Source organism: Lissotriton helveticus, chromosome 4_1, assembly GCF_964261635.1.
Source record: "Lissotriton helveticus chromosome 4_1, aLisHel1.1, whole genome shotgun sequence".
Lineage (NCBI taxonomy): Eukaryota > Metazoa > Chordata > Amphibia > Caudata > Salamandridae > Lissotriton > Lissotriton helveticus.
In genome coordinates, this window is record NC_136063.1 from 1,291,211,128 (window position 1) to 1,291,237,871 (window position 26,744).

A 26,744-nucleotide genomic window follows, 5' to 3' on the forward strand; every position below is an offset into this window, starting at 1 on the left:
CTCTTCTCAGATCTCTGGATTTGCAGTGCTCCCAGTGTGCTGCATGGGCAGGCCAGGACACATATGAGTTCTGTTCTAGCCCAAAAGCTCTGACCCCAGACTTCACTCGAGTTAGGTCATAGTTTGCAGTGTTCTAACCATCCAGGCATCCCCTGCCTCTCCATGCCCCCTTGAAGTGCCTGTATTTCTATGCTCCCCAGAAACTCACACACATATATGATCACAAGTAATCGAGAAGATGATGATATACAGTTCTAACTCCAGTTGTTCAGCATTTGCTGGAAGTGCTTTTGGGGAGCCTCACAATGCGTTCAGCAAATAGAGAGAGTAAAAATACTGGAGCACCAGTGAGCATGCATGGATTATTTTCACATGCGCCCCAGAGACCTGAGGGCCATATTATCAAGGAAGCTGCAGTAGTTTATCGCCGCTTTACCGGCAGGAAACTGCAGATAAAGCGGCGATAATGGGCTTGATAATAGGCGATTCGAATTTCAATCGAAGCCCAGGTTAGATGTGTGTAAGTGATTTACAACGAAACTTTTACAACGAACTACCATTACAACGCGGTCATTACAACACAAAATATTACAACGCATTGCGCTGGAGGGCACTCTAGGATAGGGAATAGGTTAATTTACTATCCAATAACCTTCCCTAGTGTCCACGGGGACTGGAGTTGGAATAGTAAATTAAACTATTCACTATCCAGTACCCAAAAGCGCTATGCGTTGTAATGGTATGCAATGTAAAAACCGCGTTGTAAAGGCAGGCGTTGTAATAGCCTGCGTTGTAACGTCATACATCCGTTATTCTCACCTAAGAATTGTACCGAACGAGGAACCAGTTGTTGGAGTTTCTAAATGTTGATGGAATAATTCTGATGAAATGGATCTATAATCAATGTTTTTGTATTGAATTGGACAGTGAGTAAATTATGCTCTGAAGAAATTGAACATTTTATCTTCTGACGAAAACATGATGATAGACACATAGTATCCATCTGAATTATATGAATAGTAAATCTGAGCTTTGCTATTCAAAGAACCTGCATTTGAAGAATTATTTTGGGGTGCCTCCTCCATTAAGAAAGTTTTGTAACTTCTGAAGATAATGGGCAGCCATCACCTTGGGGTGACATTTACGCTGGACAGATCATCCCTACTACTTGCCCAGCTTGTTTATTCAAAGTATGAAAAGATGTATATGCTGTATATATGAAACACATCATGCTTTAAAATACATCCCGCCCCGCCGATTATTTATATGCTATTTCCCATCATTAAAGAGGTAAAAAAAAAGAACAGTGCCTTTTTGTTTTGCTAATAACTGGTGCTGGGTGATGAATCCCCAAGGTAATATGTAAGGTCATAGGCCGTTGGTCAGAGAAAGGTCGACTAGACTAAAACACATTACCAAAATCGTATTACAGCTTTGAATTGATGAAATACCAACCAAGCCAACCTGAAATTAATAAAAGCAACACCTGACGCATGCTTCACTCTCATTAGAGCTCTTCAGAGAGGTATATCTTTGTCCAGACATAAGGGAGCACCCAGTATAAGTCAAAACAATAACCCCTCAGGCATAGAGTGGTGCATAAATTATGCAAAAAAGTAGCAGAGAACTCTGGGTAGTTCTCAAGTTTAGGCGGAGAGAAGCTCCTTTATAGAGCATTCTCAACAGCAGCAACACTCTATATCTGCTCAGCTCAAATGTCTGCTTTTCTATCAAAGTCTTTAAGCATAAGATTAGCACAGTGCCATCCATGCTGAGATAGAAAGGTACAAAGTATTTTGCCATTTTTACAGCAAAGTCTTTAAGCATTAGACTAGCACAGTGCTGTTCATGCTGAGCTGTAAGATGGAAAAATCCTTTCACCACTCTAGGAATAGTAATACAGGTTTGAATTGGTAAAATGGCAATCTGAAATGAATAAAAGCAACCCCTAACATGTGTTTTTCGCTCTCATTAGAGCTCTTCAGAGAGGTATAGCTTTATCCGGACATAAGGAGGCACCCAGTATAAGTCAAAACTATATCCCCTCAGGCATAGAGTGACAAATATATTATGCAAAAAAGAAGCAGAGAACTCTTGGTATTTCTCATGTTTACGTGGAAAGCAGCTCCTGTATAGAGCACCCTCAACACCAGCCGCACTCTAGATCTGCTCACGTCAAATGTCTACCTTTCTATCAAAGTCTTTAAGCATAGGATTAGCATGGTGCCATCCATGCCGAGATAGGAGGAGACAAAGTATTTTGCCATTACCACAGCAAAGTCTATGAGCATTAGACTAGAACAGTGCTGTCCATGCCGAGCTGTAAGATGGCAAAAACGGATGTATGACATTACAACGCATGCTTTTACCACGCATGCCTTTACAATGCTGTTTTTACAACGCATGCCATTACAACGCATAGCGCTTTGGGGTGCTGGATAGTGAATAGTTTAATTTACTATTCCAACTCCAGTCCCCGTGGATAGTAGGGAAGGTGTTGGATAGTAAATTAAATCTATTCCCTATCCTAGAGCGCCCCCCCAGCGCAATGCGTTGTAATGGTTTGCGTTGTAAAAGTTGCGATGTAAAAGCACTGCGTGGTAAAAGTTGTGTTGTAAAGGATGTTTCCCGGCAAAAACACTTTTACCACTCCAGGCACAGTATTACAGCTTTAAATTGGTAAAACTCTAACCATGCCAACCTAAAATAAATAAAAGCAACACCTGACACATGTTTCACTCTCATTAGAGCTCTTCAGAGAGGTATAGCTTTGTCCAGACACAAGGGAGCACTCAGTATAAGTCAAAACCATAACCCCTCAGGCATAGAGTGGTGCATAAATTATGCAAAAAAGTAGCAGAGAACTCTGGGTAGTTCTCAAGTTTAGGTGGAAAGCTGCTCCTTTATAGAGCACCCTCAACAGCAGCGACACTCTAGATCTGCTCACCTCAAATGTCTGCTTTTCTATCAAAGTTTTTAAGCTTAGGATTAGCACAGTGCCATCCATACCGAGATAGAAAGGGACACAGTCTTTTGCAATTTCTATTGCAAATTCTTTAAGCATAAGACTAGCACCGTGCTGTCCATGCCGAGTTGTAAGATGGCAACATCCTTTAACCAATCTAGGCACAGTATTACAGCTTTGAATTGGTAAAAATACCAACCAAGCCAACCTGAAATGAATAAAAGCAACCCCTGTCACCAATCCTATGCTTAAAAACATGCAAGCGCACAAATTTAAAAAACAGTGTTCCGACTGGACAAAGGGGGATTTATTTTTCTCTCGCCACCTCAGTCCTGGTGAACTGAGCCCCTGTGGGAGCGAGCCCTCTGATTAACTGGCCGCAACATGCAAAGAAACAGTGTAGGCAACATTACAGGACTACAGGACTTATTCCCCTATCCTAAAAGTTTAAACACAAAATGAGTTTAATGCGCAAGCTAATTATGCATTAAATATTGACATGAATTAAATATATTGCCTTAATTTAGAAAGTAAACTTTTTAAGTGGTAATAAAATAAATTGTCACTCTCGCTACCATATTTAGGGGCCGATTCCGATTCGGTAAAATCCCGTACAAATAGCCGTACGGAGTATTTTTCCCGTACAAATCGTATCCTCGAACGTCCCCGTACGTACGATGTAGTACGATGCATACCCAAAGCAGTTCTCCGTCCGAATCGTACCAAAGCCCGTATGACTCAATAATCCGTACGAATCGCATTCGGAACGCGCAGTACGCGATGTCCAAACGGATCGAAGCATAATTTTCCGACCCAGCAAGTACGATTCGTCCAGTCAACACTCCGTACGTCTCTTTTTTTACGAGAGCTCAAAACGTCCGGAAAAGCAGAATTCGACTCAAAATGCGTGCAAAACGGACCCCTGGTATGGTTTGTACACCCCATGATCTTAGGGGTACGGTTCATACACCTATGATCATGGGGTATGGTTCGTACACCCCATGATCATAGGGGTACGGTTCGTACACCTACGATCATGGGGTACGGTTGGTACACCCCATGATCGTAGGGGTACGAACCGTACCCCTACGATCATGGGGTGTACCAACCGTACCCTATGTGATTGTTTGGCTCTCCATACGAATTGCTCATACGCGATGTTTACCGTACAAATCGGGTACTCATTCCCCGGTCCGGATCGTACTTGTCGGGTCGTACGTCATGTTTCGATTCGTACAGTTACCTTTCAGGGTCCGTATCATACGGATTTTCCCTTGCTTTTCGTACGGTTTGCAACGATTCGGACGTATTTTTTTACTACGGATCGTACTACGCGATTTGGACGGATTTGTATCATTCGTACGGAAACGGCTATGAATTTGAATTGTCGTACGGATTTGTTTCCCGAATAGGATTCGACCCCAAAATGTTAGTTAATATTTAGTATTCGTTGTAAAAGGGTAAATATTTAAATAATTGAAACACCTTTAACATGTTGATGTATTTTACAATTTTTTATTCATTATTTAATTAAAAAAATAATTATAATATATATATCTATATATATAGATATATAGATATATATTTAACCACTTTAATGTATATATACACACACACAGGCATGTGCGCGCACACACACACACACACACACAGACACATAACATTTAAAATGTTGAACTGTTCCTCTCGGTTGTTATTTTAATTTCCGACCTTCACTGATTTCTATGGGTGTATGTCATTTACTATGAGGCTGTGCTGGAGTACGAGGAGACAGCCCAATTCGCCAAGGCCTAATTCATGTTATTCTGCAGCTACCCCGGCTGAGGCTCTGTAGCACAGAAACTGCTGTTGCTTAACAGAAAGATACTGGAAACACCTCAACAAGCTGTCTGACAGAGTTAAACCTAAAGTGCCAAAAACTGTAAGCACAGTAGCGCACACTCTCCCCCCATTAGGGTGGAGGAGCTTTGCCACCCTGCTGACAGCGCGGCAAAGTCAACATTAAAATGGTAACAAAATTAATTACCATTATATATTTCACTACTTCCAGCCTGAGCAGTGTTTGGGGGTAGGCCATTGCTGCTGGCTGGCAGCAGGGGAGTGGTGCCCGCTCCAGTTTATACTGTGCATGTCACTTTGGCCGGCGATGGCCAGCCTGACATGCACAGTGTAAACCTCTCCGCCTAGCTGTCTCAACCAGCTGGGTGGAGATCAGACACAGGCCTCCTGTGCCCACTGGTGAGTCAAAGAAGCCTGCCCCAGCCAATCCTGGCACTGTTCTCATGCTGCTTTTATGCAGCATGAGAGCAGCATTGGGATTTGCAGAAGGGGTAATTGTAATTCTAATTGTAATTCTGAAGCTTATAAAGTGCATGGTTACACTTACCAGTGTGTCCCCGCGCTGAATAAACCGCTGAGGAACCCGTCCTGGCCTGTTCCGCTGAGGCGCCCAACTCCTGGGCACCCCCCTGGTGAAGCCAGGCATCCTTAGCGATTAGGGCCGGTGTGGAGACTAAGCAAGCTATTGCCCAGAGTTGCAGCGTGGGACCCCATGATTAGAGTAGGCACCGTGCCGAGAATTAGCAGGTCCGCGGACATTTGAGCTAAGACCCTGCCGCGACGGGAATTGAACCCTGGTCCCGGGCCAGACCTCTGCATCAGGGTCTGCCACTCTAATCAGTGAGCCACACTTCTCCACAAAGGCCTAAGACACCATGAGGTGCCTGTGTGCTGACGGCATTCAAGATGAAAGAAGAAAACGAGTAGAGCGAAACGCGGAGGAGAGCCTGGGTAAGTACAGTTTACGGGTTTTTTATCTTTTTGGCCCCCACAGGGTTTGGTTCTAAATCCCCTCGACAGCCCTCCAGTGTTGGGGGTAATCTCCCGCCACTGTGTTAGCATCTAGTACAGCCTGGGCCTTCAATAATGGAGTTAGGTTCACTCTCAGCACTCGTAGATGGCACACAAACATATCCACTAAGAAGAGAAAAAAGTGTGGCCGATTCTTAAGTAAACCTCACATTCTGTCACATGTGCAGGCTCAAAGTGAATCAGATTGTTGGTGGGAACTGGATTTTTACTAATGAAAGGGATCTCGCACAGCTGATCTGAACCCAATGGTAGTATTTTCTAAGGGATTGTAGTGTGCAGTCGGGGAAACACTGTCTGGCCAGGCAGTGTTGAAGAGTGAGCACTGAAAAGTAGCTCTCCCGCCTAGGGAGAGGACGCCCCTGTGCACAACTGCGGGTGGACCAAAAGGTCTGATTCAATAAATCCAATGTTCAATAAATAGTGTTCATAACGAAAATATTCTCATCTTTCCAGTTTTATTGGAATATCTTTTTTTGATGCGTTCATGTATATGATGCAAATCAAACTTGGTAATCCAAAACAACGTGCATGATTCAAGGTGTGTTCATTATCACACAACCCAATGCATTTCGGGCGGAGCCCATCGTCAGGGGGTTACTCTACAACAAAAAACAGAATGGCTAGCTATAATCACACTGTAAAAACAATGGCGGTTTGCAAAAAGAAAGAAAACACAGTGCATGCAGCATGGTATACACAGAGACACTGTAATCAAGCAGGGAGAGACGGGTCGGGGTGTAAATATTCCAATCAGGAAAAAGAAATGCCTAAAGCTGGTGAACAAAGTAAAAAACAAACTCTGTGCCTTGAAGAGTAAAAGCCTTCACCAAGAAGCGGTCATGTTTCAAAACGGAGATACACCGTGTCTAAAACCGAGCGGGTTGCCCCACGTTAGTGAAAGTCTAAAGAAATCATAACCATTATAGAGCATAATAGCAAGCGTCCCGAGGCAGGGTACTTACTCGTGTGATAATTACAAGCGGACTCAGCGGAGTTCCGTGGAGTTGACAGAGAGGCGTGCAAAGATAGGAGATCAAGTAGCATGTGCTGAACAGTGAGAAGGGACTTGAGAGAGGCTAAACGACCCGAAGGGTCAGAAAAGGAGGATAACGTGAGCGCCATGTTGTAAAGGACAGTGTCACAGACGGAAGACATGAGAACCTGGTTAAGCAAGACATATTGAACCTTCCTTTTTTACAACCAGCTACACGTGGTAACCTCACTCGCAAGGAGAGAAACATTTTGCAAAAAATCGCGGACAATCCCAACATCATTTGTCATAATGCCGACAAAGGAGGTGCCCTGGTGATCATGGACACCTCCTTCTATGAACAAAAGGTCACTGAACACATTGGAGACACTAATACCTATGGTATACTCTCGGGGGATCCCACCCGGGAATACACCAACGATTTGATTACCATCATCAATAAAGCCTTTGACAATGGGACCATCAATGAGAGAACGAAGAGGTACCTCACACCCATCAATCCTAAACCACCGATACTGTACATGTTGCCAAAACTTCATAAACACCCAACTAATCCTCCCTTTCGACCCATCGTGTCGACAAGAACAAGCATCCATGAGAACGTTGGGAAATTTTTGGATAAATATTTCCAACCATTTGTTTCAACATCAGACTCTTTCGTAAAAGACACCACCGATTTTTTACTTAAATTGGAACCAGTCATGAACCAACTTAAAGACTCCAACCTCATCATGTGTGCTGTGGATGTCAGTTCCCTATACACTTCAATCCCTCATGACGAAAGGATAGAAGCCATCGAAAAAACATTGGCTCAATCGGACATTGACCATGATCTAAAAATATTCCTGATGGAACTCACCTTATTCACATTGTACCATAGCCACTTTACGATCTTTGACAAATGGTATTTACAGCTCAACGGCACGGCCATGGGAAATTCGGCGGCTCCTTGCTACGCCAATATTTTCATGCGAATATTCGAAGAAACCCACATTCTAAGCAAAACAAATTGGCGAGAACACGGCCGGTTATATCTCCGGTATATTGATGACATTTTTCTCTTATGGGTTGGCACCGCTGAAACCCTTGTCACCTTTCTCAATACCTGGAATCATGTCACACCACGGATACAATTTACATGGGATTACAGCACATCCTGCGTCCATTATTTGGACGTGAAAATATTAAGAGAACCGGGTGATTGGTCCACCTCCATCTTCAGAAAACCGACGGATAGAAACTCGACACTACACTACCAGAGCTTTCACCGCATGGGATTAAAAAACAATCTACCATATGCACAGATTCTGCGGGTCAAAAGAATAGTTTCTAAACCTGATGAAAGCAAAGTCCAAATCCAAACAGTCTTGGAACGATTGAGAGCTCGTGGATATCCTACCCCGATACTAGACTTGGCTATGAAGAGAAGTGATAAATGCTCCAGAGCCTCTTTGCTTCTTCCTAAACAGAAGACACCCTCCGACCGGCTAGTGGTCGTCTCCAAGTACTCTAAAGCATCGGCACAATTTCAAAAAATCATCCGAAAACATTGGCCCATTTTGACAATGGAAGCAGATTTCAAAGGTCTATTCACAGAAACTCCTATCTTCGCATTTACCAGGGGCAAGAATCTCAAAGAGTTTTTGAATAACACCAGTGGACCTAAGTCTAATGTCACATATACCGGTCTCAAACCTTGTCACAATTGCAGCAATTGCAATAACTGTATCCCAGGGAACCTGATTAACCATCCTATGAAAGGCAATTCCATAAAATTGAGAGTCAATGCCACATGTAATAGCAAGAATGTCATATATGTATTGAAATGCCCTTGCGGCAAATGCTATGTGGGACACACGGAGCGCAAGATCCGCACCAGGATCTTAGAACATAAGAGCAATATTCGCACTGGGAATTTGAAATCCACGGTAGCTACCCACTTTCTGGAAAATAGACATTCAGTGGCCCAACTAAAATATCAGATACTCGAACAAGTACCCATCACCTTGAACAATAAGAACTTTCTACTTAAAAGGGAGAATTTCTGGATTCGTTATTTGTCCACGATGGCGCCCTTGGGGCTTAATGATCGTATTGAATTCTTGTGCTACCTATAATCTTATGTTTTCATGCTTGCATACTCGGATGTGACTCCGATTGTATTTATTTTTCCATGTCTTCCGTCTGTGACACTGTCCTTTACAACATGGCGCTCACGTTATCCTCCTTTTCTGACCCTTCGGGTCGTTTAGCCTCTCTCAAGTCCCTTCTCACTGTTCAGCACATGCTACTTGATCTCCTATCTTTGCACGCCTCTCTGTCAACTCCACGGAACTCCGCTGAGTCCGCTTGTAATTATCACACGAGTAAGTACCCTGCCTCGGGACGCTTGCTATTATGCTCTATAATGGTTATGATTTCTTTAGACTTTCACTAACGTGGGGCAACCCGCTCGGTTTTAGACACGGTGTATCTCCGTTTTGAAACATGACCGCTTCTTGGTGAAGGCTTTTACTCTTCAAGGCACAGAGTTTGTTTTTTACTTTGTTCACCAGCTTTAGGCATTTCTTTTTGCTGATTGGAATATTTACACCCCGACCCGTCTCTCCCTGCTTGATTACAGTGTCTCTGTGTATACCATGCTGCATGCACTGTGTTTTCTTTCTTTTTGCAAACCGCCATTGTTTTTACAGTGTGATTATAGCTAGCCATTCTGTTTTTTGTTGTAGAGTAACCCCCTGACGATGGGCTCCGCCCGAAATGCATTGGGTTGTGTGATAATGAACACACCTTGAATCATGCACGTTGTTTTGGATTACCAAGTTTGATTTGCATCATATACATGAACGCATCAAAAAAAGATATTCCAATAAAACTGGAAAGATGAGAATATTTTCGTTATGAACACTATTTATTGAACATTGGATTTATTGAATCAGACCTTTTGGTCATCCCGCAGTTGTGCACAGGGGCGTCCTCTCCCTAGGCGGGAGAGCTACTTTTCAGGGAACTGGATTTTCTCAGAATCTCCCCTGATGGCCTGTGGGTGGCGGAGTGTTGTGTGAGGTTGTAATGAGGGAACCTTTGTGGCTCCTTATGGACTGTGACATAAGCATTAGAGCGTAGTGAAATTAATGCAGGTTTAGAATGTCAGGGTCATGGTTACACTCAGAACAATAAAGATATGTAAAACTAAGCACTGTATGCGGTATAGTCATTGACAAGTACCCGGGCTGGGGAGGAGGCTACAACTGGGGATGAGATAGGGAATAAGAAACTCGAATATCGACAGTGCTGTCCAAGACAGTGTGCTTTGGGCATTGCCACACGTGCCTCCGTCGAAGTGGGGAATTGACGTTTGAAGTATGTGGAGTCAAAGTGCAGCCCCAGTTTCAAGTAAAGCCTTTGACAATAATGAAAGCTTGACTGAGAAGTCTACACATCAGAGGTCACAAACCTGCTGGGAAGGTCGCACAAAGAGGTACTATACTACTACACAACTCAAAGTCATGCATTCATATGGAGATACAACACTATAGGAAGATTTAGCCAGATTTTGAAAGAGCTGCAAAGTGCAAGGTAATGCTGTGAACAGAAGCACTGTGAGGCAGAAATCAACCAGATGTAAGTCAACACAAAGAGACACCTAAAGTGATGCTCGAAATGGTCATCTGCTTACCAGTACTTACAGAGTAAAGAAAGTCATCATGCCACAGAGTTGGAGGGAGTGGACTCGAGATAAAGTACCATGGGTTGTGCTTGCAGAGCTGTCCATATCTGAAGCTGCACCCCATTAAAGCTGCCGAGTAGGGCTCATAACAACTCTAAAGGTTTCTAAAGTGCCGAAAGACGAGAATGGCGACTGGGTTTGGGACAGTTTGCTTCTTCAATGGAGACCAACAAAGGGCTCCCGTTTCCTGTCATTATTAAAGATGATCCAGAAGTCAGCACGTAGCAAGACCTCAGATATGGTTTACATAAACAACATCACCAAGCAGAGCTGGAGAGAACTGTACTCTCCAATCAGTAAGTTCCGTCAATGGCTACAATGCTGCTGCCTTCGTGAAACCACCACCGCCATTCAATACCGAAAAAAAGTTGAATATTAGAGACAGATGGACTGCCTGGATAGAGACATTTGATGATTTCATTGATGCGATTGAAGATGCAGATAGCAAGAAGATTATTAAGTACCTTAAGTATCTCTCTGGTGAAGGAGTGAAAAAAGTCATAAAGAAAATGCCACTAGCTGGTGAAATTACATACAGTCAAATCAAAGCAGCCTTGAATCTCAAGTTCAATCCAATGTGAAATTTAGATTACGAAAGATACATCTTCGGTCAAAAATGACAGAAAGCTGGTGAGACCATGAACAAATTTGTTAAGAAACACGATACACTCATTAAACACTGTAAGTTTAATTAATTCAATGATGAGGAAGCTATACGCCTCAGAGTGATTGACGGAAGCATGTCAGATTTGTTCAGACGATGAATGCTGAGAGAAGCTGTTAGTCGGGAGAAGGTTCTCATGGCTGTCAGAGCTGAAAAGCATGCGGATTTACAAACTGCTGAAATGGAGGCCGGAGGTGCCGAGAGTGAGTTAGTCATGAATGTGAGAAATAAGCCAAAGCACAAGGCCAAGTGACACCGAGTGAATTCTCCACAGAAAAAAAGGGTGTGCTTAAGGTGTGGATTTCCGTTCCCACACGAAGGTAAATTTCCCACCATTGACCAGATCTGGAAAGGCTGTGGAAAGGAGAACCATTTTGTGAGGGTGTGCAAGGCAAAGGAAAAAGTAAGTGCATCATGACGCAAAGAGAAAATGGCCGACCAAAGTTCCACAGCAACGTTTGGCGCACTCCCATTAGGCCAAGCGACCACATCAGCTGAAGCAAATCGACATCAAATGAAGTTGATCAACATCTACATCTTTGTTAAACAGTTCTTCTGTATCAATATCAAGTGAAAGTGAAAAAGATGGTAGTGCCATGTTGATGTTTACACCAGAAAATGATAGCTATTAGTGTGCCCCTGGTCTCTGATGAAGGGTATTATTACCCGAAATGCATTGGATATATATCTAACATGTTTTGGAGTGAATATTAACTCTGATTGAACTTTCAATAAATATCTCATGAACTACACAAATGAAGTTATGAATATATAATCGACCATTGGAGATTATACTACAGTCGAAAAGGATTAACCCCGGCTGGGATCACCGTTTTGCCTAGGGGACGCTCCCCAATCAGGGGCACGCTAATAGCTATCAGTATTACATGTACTATGGAGTACACACCCTAAGAGCACACACAACCTGTGATAAAATCAGGACATTAAATAGGCTGTGCGAGTATACATTATTATTACCTCAGAAAATGTACATGTTGCACTGGCTGCCTGTGAGGAAAAACACAGGTCCAAGAGAAATCAACATGACTGTTAGATATGGAGGTCACTAGTTGGCAGAGGTAAGTATCTTTGTCCAAGTATGGACCGTTACGTCTAGTCAGGGTAAGGGGAAACACACGGTTGATAACCCCTGCTCACCCCTTTGGTAGCTTGGCACGAGCAGACAGGCTTATCCCCAAGGCAATGTGTAAAGTATTTGTACCAACACTCACAGTAATATAGTGAAACACCACAAATGGACGCCACACCATGTATTTATAAAAATATAAATTACTTTATCTTGATTAGGCAGAGTCAAAATGACATGAATCCAACATACAAAAATCGACTTGCTTCCTGCGTTTGTTAATAAAAGGTACACTGTAGTAATGTCCTTTTTTAGAAAAAGTTCACTTTAACAATGTTTCCTTTGTAAAGCGTACTTGTAAGAATAAAGGCACTTGTAGGCTTAGTGTGGCTGTGAGCACTTGTTGCTAGTGTGTGGAAGTCACTTTTAAAAAAAATGGTGCCGTTATCGATAACTGTCCTGCTGTTCTTATTATTATTATTAGGGCAGTCTTGAATAGCGCATGGTTACCCTCAAGCATCCCAGCGCTTAACCAAACAGAACAAAGTTTAAGAGAGTGGGAGGAACAGCGATCTAACAGAAAAGAAAAGTTTTCAGGTTTTTACGAAAACGCACAAGGCATGGCTCTGAACGCAGACTAAGGGGAAGTGAGTTCCAAAGGGTTGCAACCTTTACGGAGAATCTCCTCCCTCCTGAACGGGCCTTTTTAACCCTAGGGATCTTAAGTAGATGTTTTTGGTCTGAGCGTAGTGTTCTACTTGCCTTGTAGGGAGTCACCAATTTTTGTAGGGCGGGGGGGCCTTTGCCTTGCAAGATCTTATGTGCAAGGCAGAGGGATTTAAATATCACCCTGTCTCGCACCGGTAACCAATGCAAAGCCCTCAATGCAGGTTTGGCCGATCGTGACATAGAGATGTTATTAAGCGTTCGAGCCGCCGCATTTTGAACTTGCTGTAATTTGTTCAGAGTGACCTCAGGGGCGCCCAGATAGATTGCATTACTGAAATCTAGCCTAGATAGGATCAGGCCCTGGATCAAAAGCTTCCGAGATGAAAATGGAAGCAGGGGCAGCACTTTGCGCACCGATCGGAGAAGGCCGAAACAGACACCTGCCAGTTTAGTAGCCTGGGTCCTAAAGGAGAGATCCTGCTCTAGCCAAATACCGAGGCTTTTGATCTCAGCCTTGGGTTTGGGGGGGATCCCAGACAGCTAGGCCAAACAGACCGGGGGAGTGAGGGACTCTTCTTCCCCATAAGCATTATTTCGGTCTTTAGACCGTTCAGCTTTAGTGCTGATTCCTCCATCCAAGTATGGACTTTGGATAGGCAGGAGTGCAGCACCTGGGGATTTTCCCTGGCCTGGGAGAGGGCAAACACCAACTGGGTGTCATCGGCATAGCTCACGATTTTGATGTTAAATGGAGCCACCACATCCTCCAAGGGGGCCATATACACATTAAATAATGTGGGGCTCAAGGAGGAGCCCTGCGGCACTCCACAATGGAGGTGGGTGGATGCCGATCGTGCACCACCTTCCCAGACCTGAAAAGTCCGGTCGCTGAGAAATGACCTCAGCTCTGTGTGACCTGTACTCTTTGCACAGGATGTGCTACATGGGCTTGCTCAATTTCACTTTTGGAACATAACCCCTTACAAATGTGCGGGCGCACGCCAGTCACCAAAAGGATGCTGACCTTAAATATTGCCCCCGCTGCACTTGTAATACAGAGTGCAGCGTTTGTAACCCAAGACGCCTTACGGCTTGCTCTAATCAACAGGCTGCCCCTTTTTCTCACCAGGAAGCGGGAGGCCGAGAGTGCTCTCCCGTAGACTCGCACTCCCCGTCCCCAACGGTAACACTACTATGCTCCGTCAGCGGATTGGAGTGGTTACCTGGGTTCTCAGTCTCCTTCCATCCTTCAATCCTTCAACAGCTGACCCCTGGGGTACTCCGTGCTTCCTGGATCTCGGCACGGCTCCTGTAACTGACGAGACCCTCGTTGCTAGGCAACACCCCGCTCGGAGTCCAACTCCAGCGCTGCTTTTGCCTGATGTGGGTGAGGGAATGGAAACAGTGCTCCCGAGACTCCCGGGCGATCGGTGGTGATTTTTCCGGCGCACAGTGCTTCTCTTCTCTTTCCTCATACAGGGCCGGTGGTAGTGATTTTGGCCCCTAGTTTAAGGTCTTGGGTAGTGCACTGGCACGCACTCTCGAGTGCCGAGACGGTCCCTCAGGGGATTCGGCTGGAGGCAAGGCAGACCTGACAAAGAGCCCCCACTGTGTGCCGACAAGCACACTGAGTCAGCAAAACACGAGCAGGCAGGGCAAAAGTCACGAGGACACAGTCAGTGCGCTGAGACAAGCACTCAGCGCTGACAAGATGGTTTCTTCTTCCCAGAACTTATGCATCCCTGAGTTTCCAACATGAGGCCAGCTCTTCTCAGGCCCTTGGAGACAGGTATACTTCAGAGGGGGCAAATCACACAGCACAGCTCCTCTTCAAGCAAGGGGTACAAAGCACACAGCAGACAGTCCCTTAGTCCTCTTCCTCAGCAATAACAGCAACTGCAGGTCAGCTCCCAAACACTCAGCAATGGCAGCACATTTCCCCAGTCTTCCTGGCTATTCTACTTTGGCAGGGATTCCTTCTTGAGCTCAAAGATTTTCCTAATCTAAAGTTTAGGGGTTTCAGCTCAGATAATTATACCCCAAAAGTCTTTGTTCTTCATGTGTGAGGGGTCCTGAACCCAGTCTAAACCGGTTCTGGGTGCACTCTGCCAGTGCATATCTTCTTTCTTTGTGAGTGTGGGCTAGGGCTATCAGACACACTGCAGGAAGTGGAAACAGCAATGTGGAAGGCAGGCCCTATTCAGACCCAGGTGCTATTCCTCCCATCACTCTACATGCAGATGGGTCTATTCAGCCTAGTGCTGACTCACCCTGCCTCCTGTAGCCACCCCAGCACCTGTCACTTACAAACCAGACAGTCAATCCACAAACAGGCAGTGGCACACGGAAAGGCTGAACAAGAAAATAGCCACTTTCTAAAAGTGTTATTTCTAAACTTAGAAGTTAATAACCATCTTCCCTAAAAGGTGCGTTATTAAATGCTGAGTTCAGGGATGCCAGACTTCACTTTTTCATCGTATTCTTATGGGGAAATATGCAGGTACACATGGGACACAGCATTCCTCCATTCTATCCTATCAGCAATATAGCCTTTCAATAGCGAACAACGAAATTGGAAGTATTTCACTATCAAGACATGTTACCCACACTAGAACATATCCTCCCTTTCACATACACTGCACCTTGCCCAGGGGGGTACCTTGGGCCTACCATAGGGGTGTCCAATGTGTAAGAAAAGGGAAGGGTCAGGCCTGGCAAGTGTGTACACTGGCAATGACAACATGGCAGTTCACAAACTGCTCACAGGCACTGCAGTGGCAGGCATGAGACCTTTTTTCAGCGCTACTCATGTGGGTGGCACAATCAGTGCTGCAAGCCCACTAGTATCATTTGATTTACCAGCCCAGACACACTCAGTGCACTTTACTAGGGACCTACTGGTTAAACAAATAAGCCAATCATAGATAACCAATCACAATAACAATTTACACAGAGAGCATATGCACTTTAGCACTGATCAGCAGTGGTGAAGTGTCCAGAGTCCTATAGCCAACAACCACAGGTCAGGAAAAACAAAGGAGGAAGAAGCAAAAAGTTTGGGGATAACCCTTCAAGAAGGGCCAGTTCCAACACAACCCCCTTACAGCCTAAAGCCAGGGTAGACCAAACAGTACCTCAATGGGATTCCCTACTTGGGGTGATAGAACATGGAAACTGTCCCGAACAGCAGGGGACTATTCCTGTTCTATCCCTCCTTGAACCCAGTTGGATCCCTCTATCTATACTCTCAGGGCCCATCTGCGCAATCTGCGCTCAGGGCCCACCAGGGCAATCTGCGCTCAGCCCACCTGGCCCTCCTCCAGATACCTGCTTTTAAACGCAAGCGTGCTGGGGGTTGTAGGTTTGCTATTTTGGCTCCCCGTCTGTGGAATACTTCCCTCCTCTCAAGTCATTTAGGAAAGCATTAAAGACCTGGCTCTTCAGACAAGCATATCAATAATCCCAGCACGCTTCATAACCTCAGGCTACGTTCTCTGTCTCTTATCAGCGCCAGGAAACCAATCGGTGGCAGTGCGCTTAACAAATTATTTTTAACAAAACATAACATTTTAACATAATACTAGGCTAAACCATGGGGGACCCTTCTCCTCACCTGGGACCCGATCTGTGCAGCACCTCACCTTACTTCGCTCACAGATTTATCTGCACTGGTATACAGTACCCACCTGGCCAACACAATGATGTGGCCCAGTCCACTCCCAGGTTGTGACTCCTGCCCCCTCCGAGGGACAACTCTGTCCACCAGAACAACCAGCCACAGTGGCCACTGACAACAGTCAGTGATGAGAGCCATACCTCATGCCTGTCAGGCCTCTCTGACCTCTGTGGCGTCAGAAAGTGGGTGGTAGTAGCCCCAGGTACTTGGCACCTTCTCTCCACTCTCCTTCTTGCCAAGTCAGGTATGGCATCCTGACACAAGCCTGCCAGCCCAGGGTCTGTACCCTCAGGCTGACCAGAGGTCACAGGCGAGGCTATCCTCCCCATACCTCTCCTTCTGGGGTCGCTCCCTCTCCTCCCAGGAGAGGCGCCCTCAGGACACAACTCTCCCACCAGTTCAGGACCTCTCTCCGGCAACTGGTCTCTTAACCAAGGGTCTAAACCTTCAGGCTGAATCGGGGTCAGAGGCAAGGACTCCCTCCCTCTGCACCCCCTTCCAGAGGGCTGTACCCCCCCCACAACTAGGGTGGTCCCCCTGGAAGCCAAACCGGTCAGGACACTGGTTACAGATGTCCTTCCCTCCAGGTCAGGCAGAACCCTCCGAACCTTGGGGCTAACCCCTGTGGCTGAGCATCTGCCTGGCATGCCAGGACTTCTGGGGACTCACACAGTATCCCCCCGGTCAGTACTGAGAACAGATGTCTTGCCCTCCAGGTCAGGCAGAACCTGAACCTGGCCTCCCAACCCAGGGACTAAACCCTGCGGTTGAACATTTTCCTGGCACACCAGGACTTCTGGGGACTCACACAGTATCCCCCTGAGGGTAACACATGACTCATGTGTCATGTGACAGTCTGCCTGGCGCAGATCTGCTGACCCCTGTCCATCTGACAGTGCGCGAAGATACCCCAGGACAGAAGTGGTGTCACCAAGTCACTCTTGTGATGTTCAACCCTTCTGGCTGGCCCCTGACCCGGTGGTTTTCCCACTGTGGAACACATCCCCTCTCTCACCTCTCAATCTGGATTTCTGCACCCTCCCAAGTGGAGCGGCACAGCCAGACACCAGAACCACTGGAACTCCGTTTACAGATGCTCCAGGTTCTCCTGAGTCAAGCTATCCTGGCTGATGAGGGCTGAAAGCCCAAAACCATTCCTAGGATGCTTGTTTCGAGTCCAGGAAGGACCTGGTCTGGCAGTTCGGGCTGCACTGTTCCCATTGGGCACAGGGTCAAGACTGATTTGCATATGGCTGGATCCAAACTTGAATGGCATGGTGATCAAAAAAACAATGGATTTAGGCACAGAACTCTGTACTGGGGTGAATGTATGACATTGTTCTGCATTCTGTCCATCAATGTTTGTTTTTGCATTTCTCACCCCGAGTGGGACGATTATGCCCAGATGTAGGTCGCGTGCTCTCCATGCCACAGGAGTCAAGCTATCCTGACTGATGAGGGCTGAAAGCCCGAAACCAGTCCTAGGATGCTTGTTTCCAGTCCAGGGAGGACCTGGCCTGGCAGTTCGGGCTGGACTGTTCCCATTGGGCACAGGGCCAATACTGATTTGCATATATTCTGGGTCTAAAGTGGAATGGCATGGTGAACAAAAAAACTATGAATGTAGGCCCAGATCTCTGTACTGGGGTGAATGTATGATCTGTTTCTGCATTCTGTCCATCAATTGTTCTTTTTGCATTTGTCACCTCGAGTGGGACAGGTATGCTCAGACGTGGGTCCGGTACTCTCCATGCCACTGGAGTCAAGCTAACATGGCTGATGAGGACTGAAAGCCCGAAACCAGTCCTAGGATGCTTGTTTCCAGTCCAGGGGGGACCTGGCCTGGCAGTTAGGGCTGGACTGTTCCCATTGGGCACAGGGTCAAGACTGATTGGCATATGGCTGGGTCCAAACTGGAATAGCATGGTGAGCAAAAAAACGATGGATTTAGGCCCAGATCTCTGTACTGGGCTGAATGTATGATATTGTTCTGCATCCTGTCCATCAATTGTTCTTTTTTCACAATCTGTTTATGCCAGCGAAATAAGTCAAGTTCACGAATTCCGTATTCGAATTTTGCAAAATTTCAAGTTAATGGGCATGAAAGTACACATAATGATTTCTCCCAGGAGACTTGTTCAAACAGAAAATATCTTGTGCAAGACATTTTCTCCAAGAACCAATCTCCATGCTAGGATCTCACCTGGCTTTGATCAAGTTATTCCCTTGCTTTCAATTTTCATTGGAGATATTACCAAATTCATTAAAAAAACTTTTGTATTGCCAAAATTTGTGAACATTTTCGCTTTTGTGAATTCCTTTTGTGTTACATTGTGATGATCCATGTGATTGTGTAGAACAAGAGGCCTTGATGAAAGTGCTGAATGTATCCTTGTTTGGACAGGTGAGATTCATTGCTATAATAAGTGATATGTATGTCTGTAAGGTACATTCATACATTGTGAGGGTTTAATTTCAATATATTTCTTGATTTTTTTTTCATTTGGCTTATTCTGTACACACACACACACACACACACACACATATATGCAGAGATGGAAGCATTTATGGCTACTCTTCTATCCCCTAGATGGTTCTTCTTTTGAATTAAATATGGTGATAACACTCACAGAAAATATTACATTCCCACACACATCCAGAGAGACTGCCATTTATGTTTAACATTCTATTTTGGATCAAAATATGGAGTCTAGTTCTATCAATTGAAGTCCTTCAGTTTCTTTTTTGTTTTGTTGGGTTATTTACTTGAAGAAATACATATGTGTGAGGGGTATTTGGACAAAATATCGGGTCAAAACTATTGAGTCACATAAATATCGAGTTTTTAATATTGTGATACACAAATATCGTGATGCAGATATATAGTTTGCAAAAATATCTATTTTTTAAGGGAAGCAATATCATTTTCATAAATATCTGGGTTAATATCATTTACAAAAATATAGCTGTAAAAAATCGTTTTTTAATTATCTTTATGTATTTAAGTTTATACTTTAATTATATATGTTATAAATTGTTTATAAAAGTGTTGTCAATGTTTTTTAATATAGTTTGCAATTTGTAGTTATTTTTAAATTTAATTTAATTGTTAATTGTATTTTATAGTGTCGGGTTGTGAACATTTTAGGTGCAGGTTGTTGAGTTTGTAGCGATAATGGGTGGGAAAATAATTGATTATAATTAATTAATAATGATTTTTTAATTAATAATTATTTCATTGATAATTCTTCAAATTGTGTAACTAATACAGTTTTTAAGATACATTTTAGGTGCTAGTTGTTGGGTTTGTAGGGGTAATGGGTGGGAAGATTAATTAGGTATATTTAATAAATAATTCATACTAATTTATTCATTGTTTAATTGATAATTATTTAGGTACATTTTGTAATATATTTGTCAGGATATATTTTAGGTGCAGGTTGTTTGGTTTCTAACTGTAAAGGGTGAGAAGGTAATTAAGTATTATTAATTATTTAATTGATAATTAATGATGTAAATTGTATAATTAGCACTTTTTAAAGTTACATTTTATGTGTGGGTTATTTAGTTTGTAGCGCAATAGGGTGGGAAGTTAATTGAGTAATAATTATTTGCTAACTAATTATTCATTTTTATTTAAATATTTACTTTATTGATAATTTTGTAATTTTAAAAAAAATTAAAAAAATTATGTTATATATTGGATGTGTTTTTTGTTTGTAGGAGAATAGGTGTGGGAAGTTATTTAAGTAATAATACAGTAAAAGTTATGTATTCATTTAATAATAATTGTTTCCTTTTGTTACTTAATACAGTAATTTTTCAATTCAGTTACATTTTAAGTGTTGGCTGTTATGTTATTGGGAATATGGTGTAGTATTTTAATTAAATTATTAATATTTGCTATTAATGTATAATAATTATTACAAATTATAATAATTTAGAAATGTGTTTTAAAATGTAGACATAATTTGTATATTAAGAATGTTATATTTTTGGTAAATTTATAGAGTTGTTAAAATATGTTATTTATTTGAAGGCGATTATTCTCTCTCTACTGCTGCACAGACTGGAGTGGGAATAGTAAATGTTACCCATCTGGGGTCCAACGCTTTCCCTAATGTTGCATTAAGTGGAGTAGGAATAGTAAATTTAACCTCACCGGTGTCCAAAACCTGGTTTACTGTTGCACAGACACTTATTGTGTATGTCTATAGGAAATGTAGAGCTTTGTTAATTGTTTGAAAGAAATAATTATAATACAACTCCTACTGGAAAGTGATCATCTCATAACTGTAAATGCATCAATCACGAATGCCTTTGCATATTAAGGTGACCCAGGGAGGATCCTTATTGGATCATATACCCCATGTCAGTAAAAGTATTAGATGTGGTCTAGTGAGTGTTTTAATCTTCCGGTTCCTTGTTGAGTGCTGTTTCTAAACTACTGAGTTTTGAAATCCAATATTTTTCTTTCTTGCTTTGTCACAGTTTTTTGCTGATACCTCTGTCTGGCTGGGGTGTGAAAGATGACTATTGGACACTGGCACTTAGGAAGGTCCCAGTAGTGTTCCATAAATCAGATCAGGGATATGCAGGGGAAGGTGCAGCACTGTGTAATTCTTTACTACAGGTACTTTTGCTGTAACTCATTTATTTGTTTTAGGGACGTAAGTGACATCCTTCAAGCTTCATTAAAAAGGGTTGTTTAGAAGTAGAAACAGGAATATTGATAAATGTTTGATTTAATTAACTCATTTTTTGCTGTTCAAATGTGTTTGCCAATTTCTGCACTCAATTAAAACTGGTGCCTCCATGATGTTCCATTGTGTTTTTTTCTGTTGCTTGATCAGTGCAAACTGTGGTGCCAGTAGACTGATACACATGCACATTTTCATGGTCTGGCTTGTCAGTGCATCTGTTATTTGACAATTAGGTGAGAATCTGTGACTGGGGGTGAGTGTCTGAAAGGTTTCAGCGCTCCGTCAATCATCTCCTTGTGTTTGCTTTGTTCGCCCTAAGTTGGCAGGGCATGACCAGACGTAGGTCCCTTGCTCCCTTTGCCACTGGATTCAAGCTAGCCTGGCTGATAAGCATTGTTAGCCCAAAACCGGTGCCCAGGATGCTTCTTTCCAGTCCAGGGAAGACATGGCTTGGCAGTTCAGGCTGGACTGTTCCCATGAGGCACAGAGTCAAGACTGATTTGTGTATAGCTGTGTCTGAACTGGGGTAGCGAAGTGAGCAAAAGAACGATGATGGATTCAACCCAGATCTGTGACTGGGGGTGAGTGTCTGAAAAGTTTCAGCGCTCCGTCCATCATCTCCTTGTGTTTGCTTAATTAGGTGAGAATCACCAGGAGAGGGGTTTTTATCTATGCCCACAAGTTGGGAGCCAGGAGTACATGTTTTGATTAGGCAGAAGTTATGTGCTGCCACAAGAAGGTGCTTACTCTCCACACAGCTATTCTCAATATGTTTATCCAGATACCTAATCTTGAACATTCAGGGGCACACACCTGCCATTGTAACATTATCAGAGAGTCTTAGATAACTAGATAATTCATGGTATTTTTCTCTATTAGCAGAACAGATGAGGTGGGGTAGGCAGTAGGTCTGGCTGGACAGTGCAAATGTCACCTGATCTTTAACCCACACCAATATTATTCTTCAGCTTTTTGCTTCCAAACAAATACATATTCACTCCCATGCCATTTACTTGTAATGCTTCACATTACCCAGTCAGTCAGTCAATATAAGCTTTATTTGGATAAAAGTATCTTGAAAGCTTTTCAACCCAGAGTAAAATATATCCAGATAGACCAAGAGACATTTTTTAGAAATACAATGTACAATAAAAGCATTAGAATAAAAGATTCATTAAAAGAAAAGACATTAAAAAGTTTTAAAAAATTGCTTATACATTTGTAAAAAGAAGAAGAAAGTGCAAGTTCTAAAGGACAAGATCACATGAGTGTTTTATTGTTTAAGAATTGACGCTCAAGTTTCTCGCTCTGATACTCCATGCCCATCTAAGAAATGTTGCTAGTACAGAGGCATGGAGGTCCCGCGCGTCAGATCTTAAAATACGCAATGCTACTAGGTGGCTACAGGTACCCAGCTCCTTGCAGACTAGTTTCAGCCAGCGCCCCCTTGGCACTTTGTAGGCTGGGCAAGCGAACATGAAGTGTGCGATTGACTCAGTGGTGGCCTCACAGCTTGGACAAAGGCTGGAGTTTGATAAGGTGGCTTCCACTGGGCAGTCAACTCTCTTAAGAGGAGCATACCTACCCTAAACTCAAAATACAAAGCTCTATCGTATGGTTTTTGTATTAGGTCTGGGTAGGGTTTAAGACGGGTAGAATGCTTATGCTGCATAAACTCCTCTGTGAGCCTGCCTGCTTTGGGGTTAAGGAGATCGTTCTTACTAACCCACAGCCAATACGCCTTCTTGATTTCTGCCTTGGGTGGAGAGGTTCTATTAAGCCATGCTTCTTTGAGATCAAGATCATATAGAAGTTTTTTTACACCTTTTAGCCAGACGATCTTGTGCAAACCTTCCATATCCATTACCTCCCTTAGCCCCGCTGCATATTTAGATAGTTCTGGTGTCCGCCACAAGTGGGCCCACAACAGGAGTGGGCGTAATCTTGCTATGTCTCCAAGCATCATTACTTTAAAGTCAAAAATACTGACAATGCTCATTATTTTATGGCCTCCAAGTTGAAGCAAAGATGACATTGAATGAAATGCTGATTTCCTTGTGGTCCTCCCTCTTTGTTGCTAGTTACATTTCTTTGTGGACAAAAAGGATTGCTGGAAAAGAGCATGTGTAACATACAACAATGTCTCAAAAGGATGCTATTTGGAGGTCAATTACATGTACAACAATTATTTACTGAGAATTAAATCAAAGGGGGAGAAAACCAGGGAGACATTTCTTTTGTGATAAACAAACTTTAGTTTAGTGAATATACATATTGGACATATTAGGTTTCATATGTTCAAACATATGGGGGGGTAGCACTGTGTTACATTGAATGACATGTAACCTGCGACGGGCCCGGCAGTAGTCTGACTACTGCCAGCCCCGTGATGCGCTTTGCCACACATCCTGCTGACTCCATCAAGTGATCCCACCAGCAGCCCCTGGGTTTATCGTGACTAGAGCAATGCCCTGTGTCCCTTGTTGTCTCTCCTGAGACTCCAATTTCTGTCCCTCTCAGCAACACATCCGCAGGCCCTATCCCTAATTACCTTGGACCTCACCACACCCGGATTCTGGAAGTGTGCCCTCTCGCCACTGCCATATAAGTAATTGTAACCTGGTCCTGATGATGGCTTAATACGTCTACAGGCCGAAACGCTGTTACCTTCTACATTGGAATTCTTGGCGCCCCCTTCCAAGGATACCCCTCTTGATTATTTTTTGTATTCATTACCATTTATTGTTTGGATATCCTAAATATGTCAATTTTACCTCCACTTGTTTTTTGATGCGCCGCCACCATCGCTGTACATACTCCCTCACGTGTCACTTGCGCCGTCACAACCCCTCACGAGCACTTGTGCACAGTATCTGACAGGTTACATGTCATTCAATGTAACGTAGTGTAACTCATATATATGAACATATGAAACCTGATATGGCGAATATGTATATTCACTAAAATACAATTTGTTTATCACAAAAGAAATGTCTCGCTGGTTTTCTCCCCCTTTGATTTAATTCTCAGTAATTAATTGTGTAACATGCAATTGACCTCCAAATATCACCCTTTTGAGACATTGCTGTATGTTACAATTGACTGCCTTAGTCTCCTTAGGGTTTATGGGCTACCTCCTGTAGTTTGTTCCTGTTTGGAAAAGCGCTTGTGGCAGACATTTTCAAAGCGCTTTAGACAGTATCCTCTTGTCTTGTATTAATAATGCAGTTTTAGTCAAAGCTACTGGTTTGGAGTTTACAACCACTCCAGCCAACCTCAAGCACAATCTGATAAGAATGATGTTGTATAAAAGCTGTACAGTTATTGAATGAAAATAAATGTACCGTTTTTACTAAAGTGTGATTGTACAGAGCTTTTGCTGCCAGTCTTCAATCTCTCCTGCCACAGGCGCTGTCACCATCTCAGCGGTATCAATCGCTGAGTTGCCAGGGTAGCAGCCCTATCCGTGGCTAGCCTTAAATGATCTCTCATGGTCTTCATAGGTGCTACACCAAAATAATTCATGTCAAGAAATTCCTTTCCTGCAGTGTAAGGGATATTGTGAAACCCTTCTTTAGTGACAAAAACAAACAGGCTCGTTATGGTGCATTTTCCAGTAATGCACAGGCTTAAGACACCCATTGTAGAATACCACTTGTATCCCTAATAGCTTTTGCTAAAAATGGGAGTTTTCATGTGTTTAACCCAATCATAGGACGATTGGCACTGCTATTCTGCTTCCTCACACAGAAGTATAAATGCAATGGTGGCTGGTGTTGAGGGACATGGGGATGTTGCCCTCCCCTTTATAGAGGAGAAGGAGCACTCATAGTAGTTCAAGGCTGAGGGCAGCAGGTTGCTCACCGTAAATCAGCTGAGACTGTGTTTGTTTAGAGGGAGGAAAGTGTGATGAGTGGACTGTGCTTGTTTAGACGGAGGGAGGGGTGAAGGAGAGGGTACCTCTGCACATGTGCCGGTCTCGATTTCACTTACCCTCTAGGTTCAAGCCAGTGCAGTAACGTCAGGACCATGGCCTGTTTTAGCAGCTCTGCATAAGTCTGCCATGGATACCAGAATTCAGCACACATAGCAAGAGGAACAAACAAGGAGAAATAAAGATTTTTCTCCTCAATACGCTCACCAGTGGAGGTGTCACACTTTGACACATCCCCAGTTCTAACAGTAATGACAAATCTAGGAATGTGCCAAAATCCATGGGAGGGTGAGTGGGAACACCCATGGAACGCCTCCCTTGGGCAGACTAACGCAATGCAGCAATTTGTGCTGTGTTGCGCTACTCTAGATTTATCAAGCCACCCACGCCAAGCACGGTGGCTTTGCATGGCTTGATAAATCTGAAGTAGTAGTTGCTCCGCCCTTGCCCCCTTGTTCATGGTGCAAAAGCGACGCAATTCAATAATAAATCTGACCCTAGATATATACAGTGTGGCTAGGTTTGGATAAGAGTTTTGATATTTACCCACTTTAAGCACAATTAGCACATGCCAGTTTTCTCTGTAGTTCAGTACTATGCCACCAATTTTTGTATACGTGACGTTACAATGCCACATATTACATTGTGGTAGGTGACAACGCTGGCATTACATCGTCTGCGTTGTTACCACGCATGGCATTATAACGCAATCATTTCTACGACTTGCACTAGATAGCGCTGGATTTAGGAATGGTATAAATTACTATTCCTACTCCAGTTAGAGCAACAGCAGGGATGTGTAGGACTTAAAATCCAACACGTTCCCTGATGTGCTATGCCATCTAGCACAAGTCGTTGAAACGACTTGCAATGTAATGACATGCGTGGTAACAACGTGGACGATGTAACGTCAGTGCTGTTATCAACGCACGTGGAAGAAAATAACATCAGTAATGTAACCAAACGCAGCAAAAACATTTATATTTTCAATTTGCTCATATCATTATTTGTTCAGACATTGTGCTGGTAATATAACTTGATTATGCAGGAAGGTGTTTGAAGTCTGGGTGGGTACATGCTTCATTCAGCTCCATTTAGACAGTCTATAAACATTTAGACGCAGAAGTGCACAGTTGTACTCACAGAAGTGCCAAGTTTCTTCAGCAGATGGCAAAAGAAGTCGTCAAGCTCCTTTCCTTCAATATATCCATTGTCTAAAGAAAACACACATTTATTACAAATTATTTAACAAGTTAGATTCCAATAGCAGCATTGTAAAAACAATCCCTTTGTTGTACACACATTTTTTAGGCTTTTAAGATGTGGCATTTTGCAGATGCCAAAAGATAAGTATGTATTTGCCATATATTTTACATTCTTACGGGTTTTGCATGATTGGTTGCTACCTAAAGATGCTTGTTATGATAAAATATTTATCAGTACAGCACATTGTT

At 43.3% G+C, this 26,744-nt stretch overlaps 1 protein-coding gene across 1 annotated transcript in view; it reads right to left on the reverse strand.

The window, feature by feature from the left end:
* SCGN (secretagogin, EF-hand calcium binding protein) overlaps positions 1–26,744 on the reverse strand; it is a 504,919-nt gene that overhangs the window by 343,618 nt on the left and 134,557 nt on the right. The window contains exon 2 of the mRNA XM_078685785.1: positions 26,434–26,504. Within this exon, the coding sequence (XP_078541911.1) occupies positions 26,434–26,504 (71 nt within the window). The remainder of the gene's footprint in view (positions 1–26,433; positions 26,505–26,744) is intronic.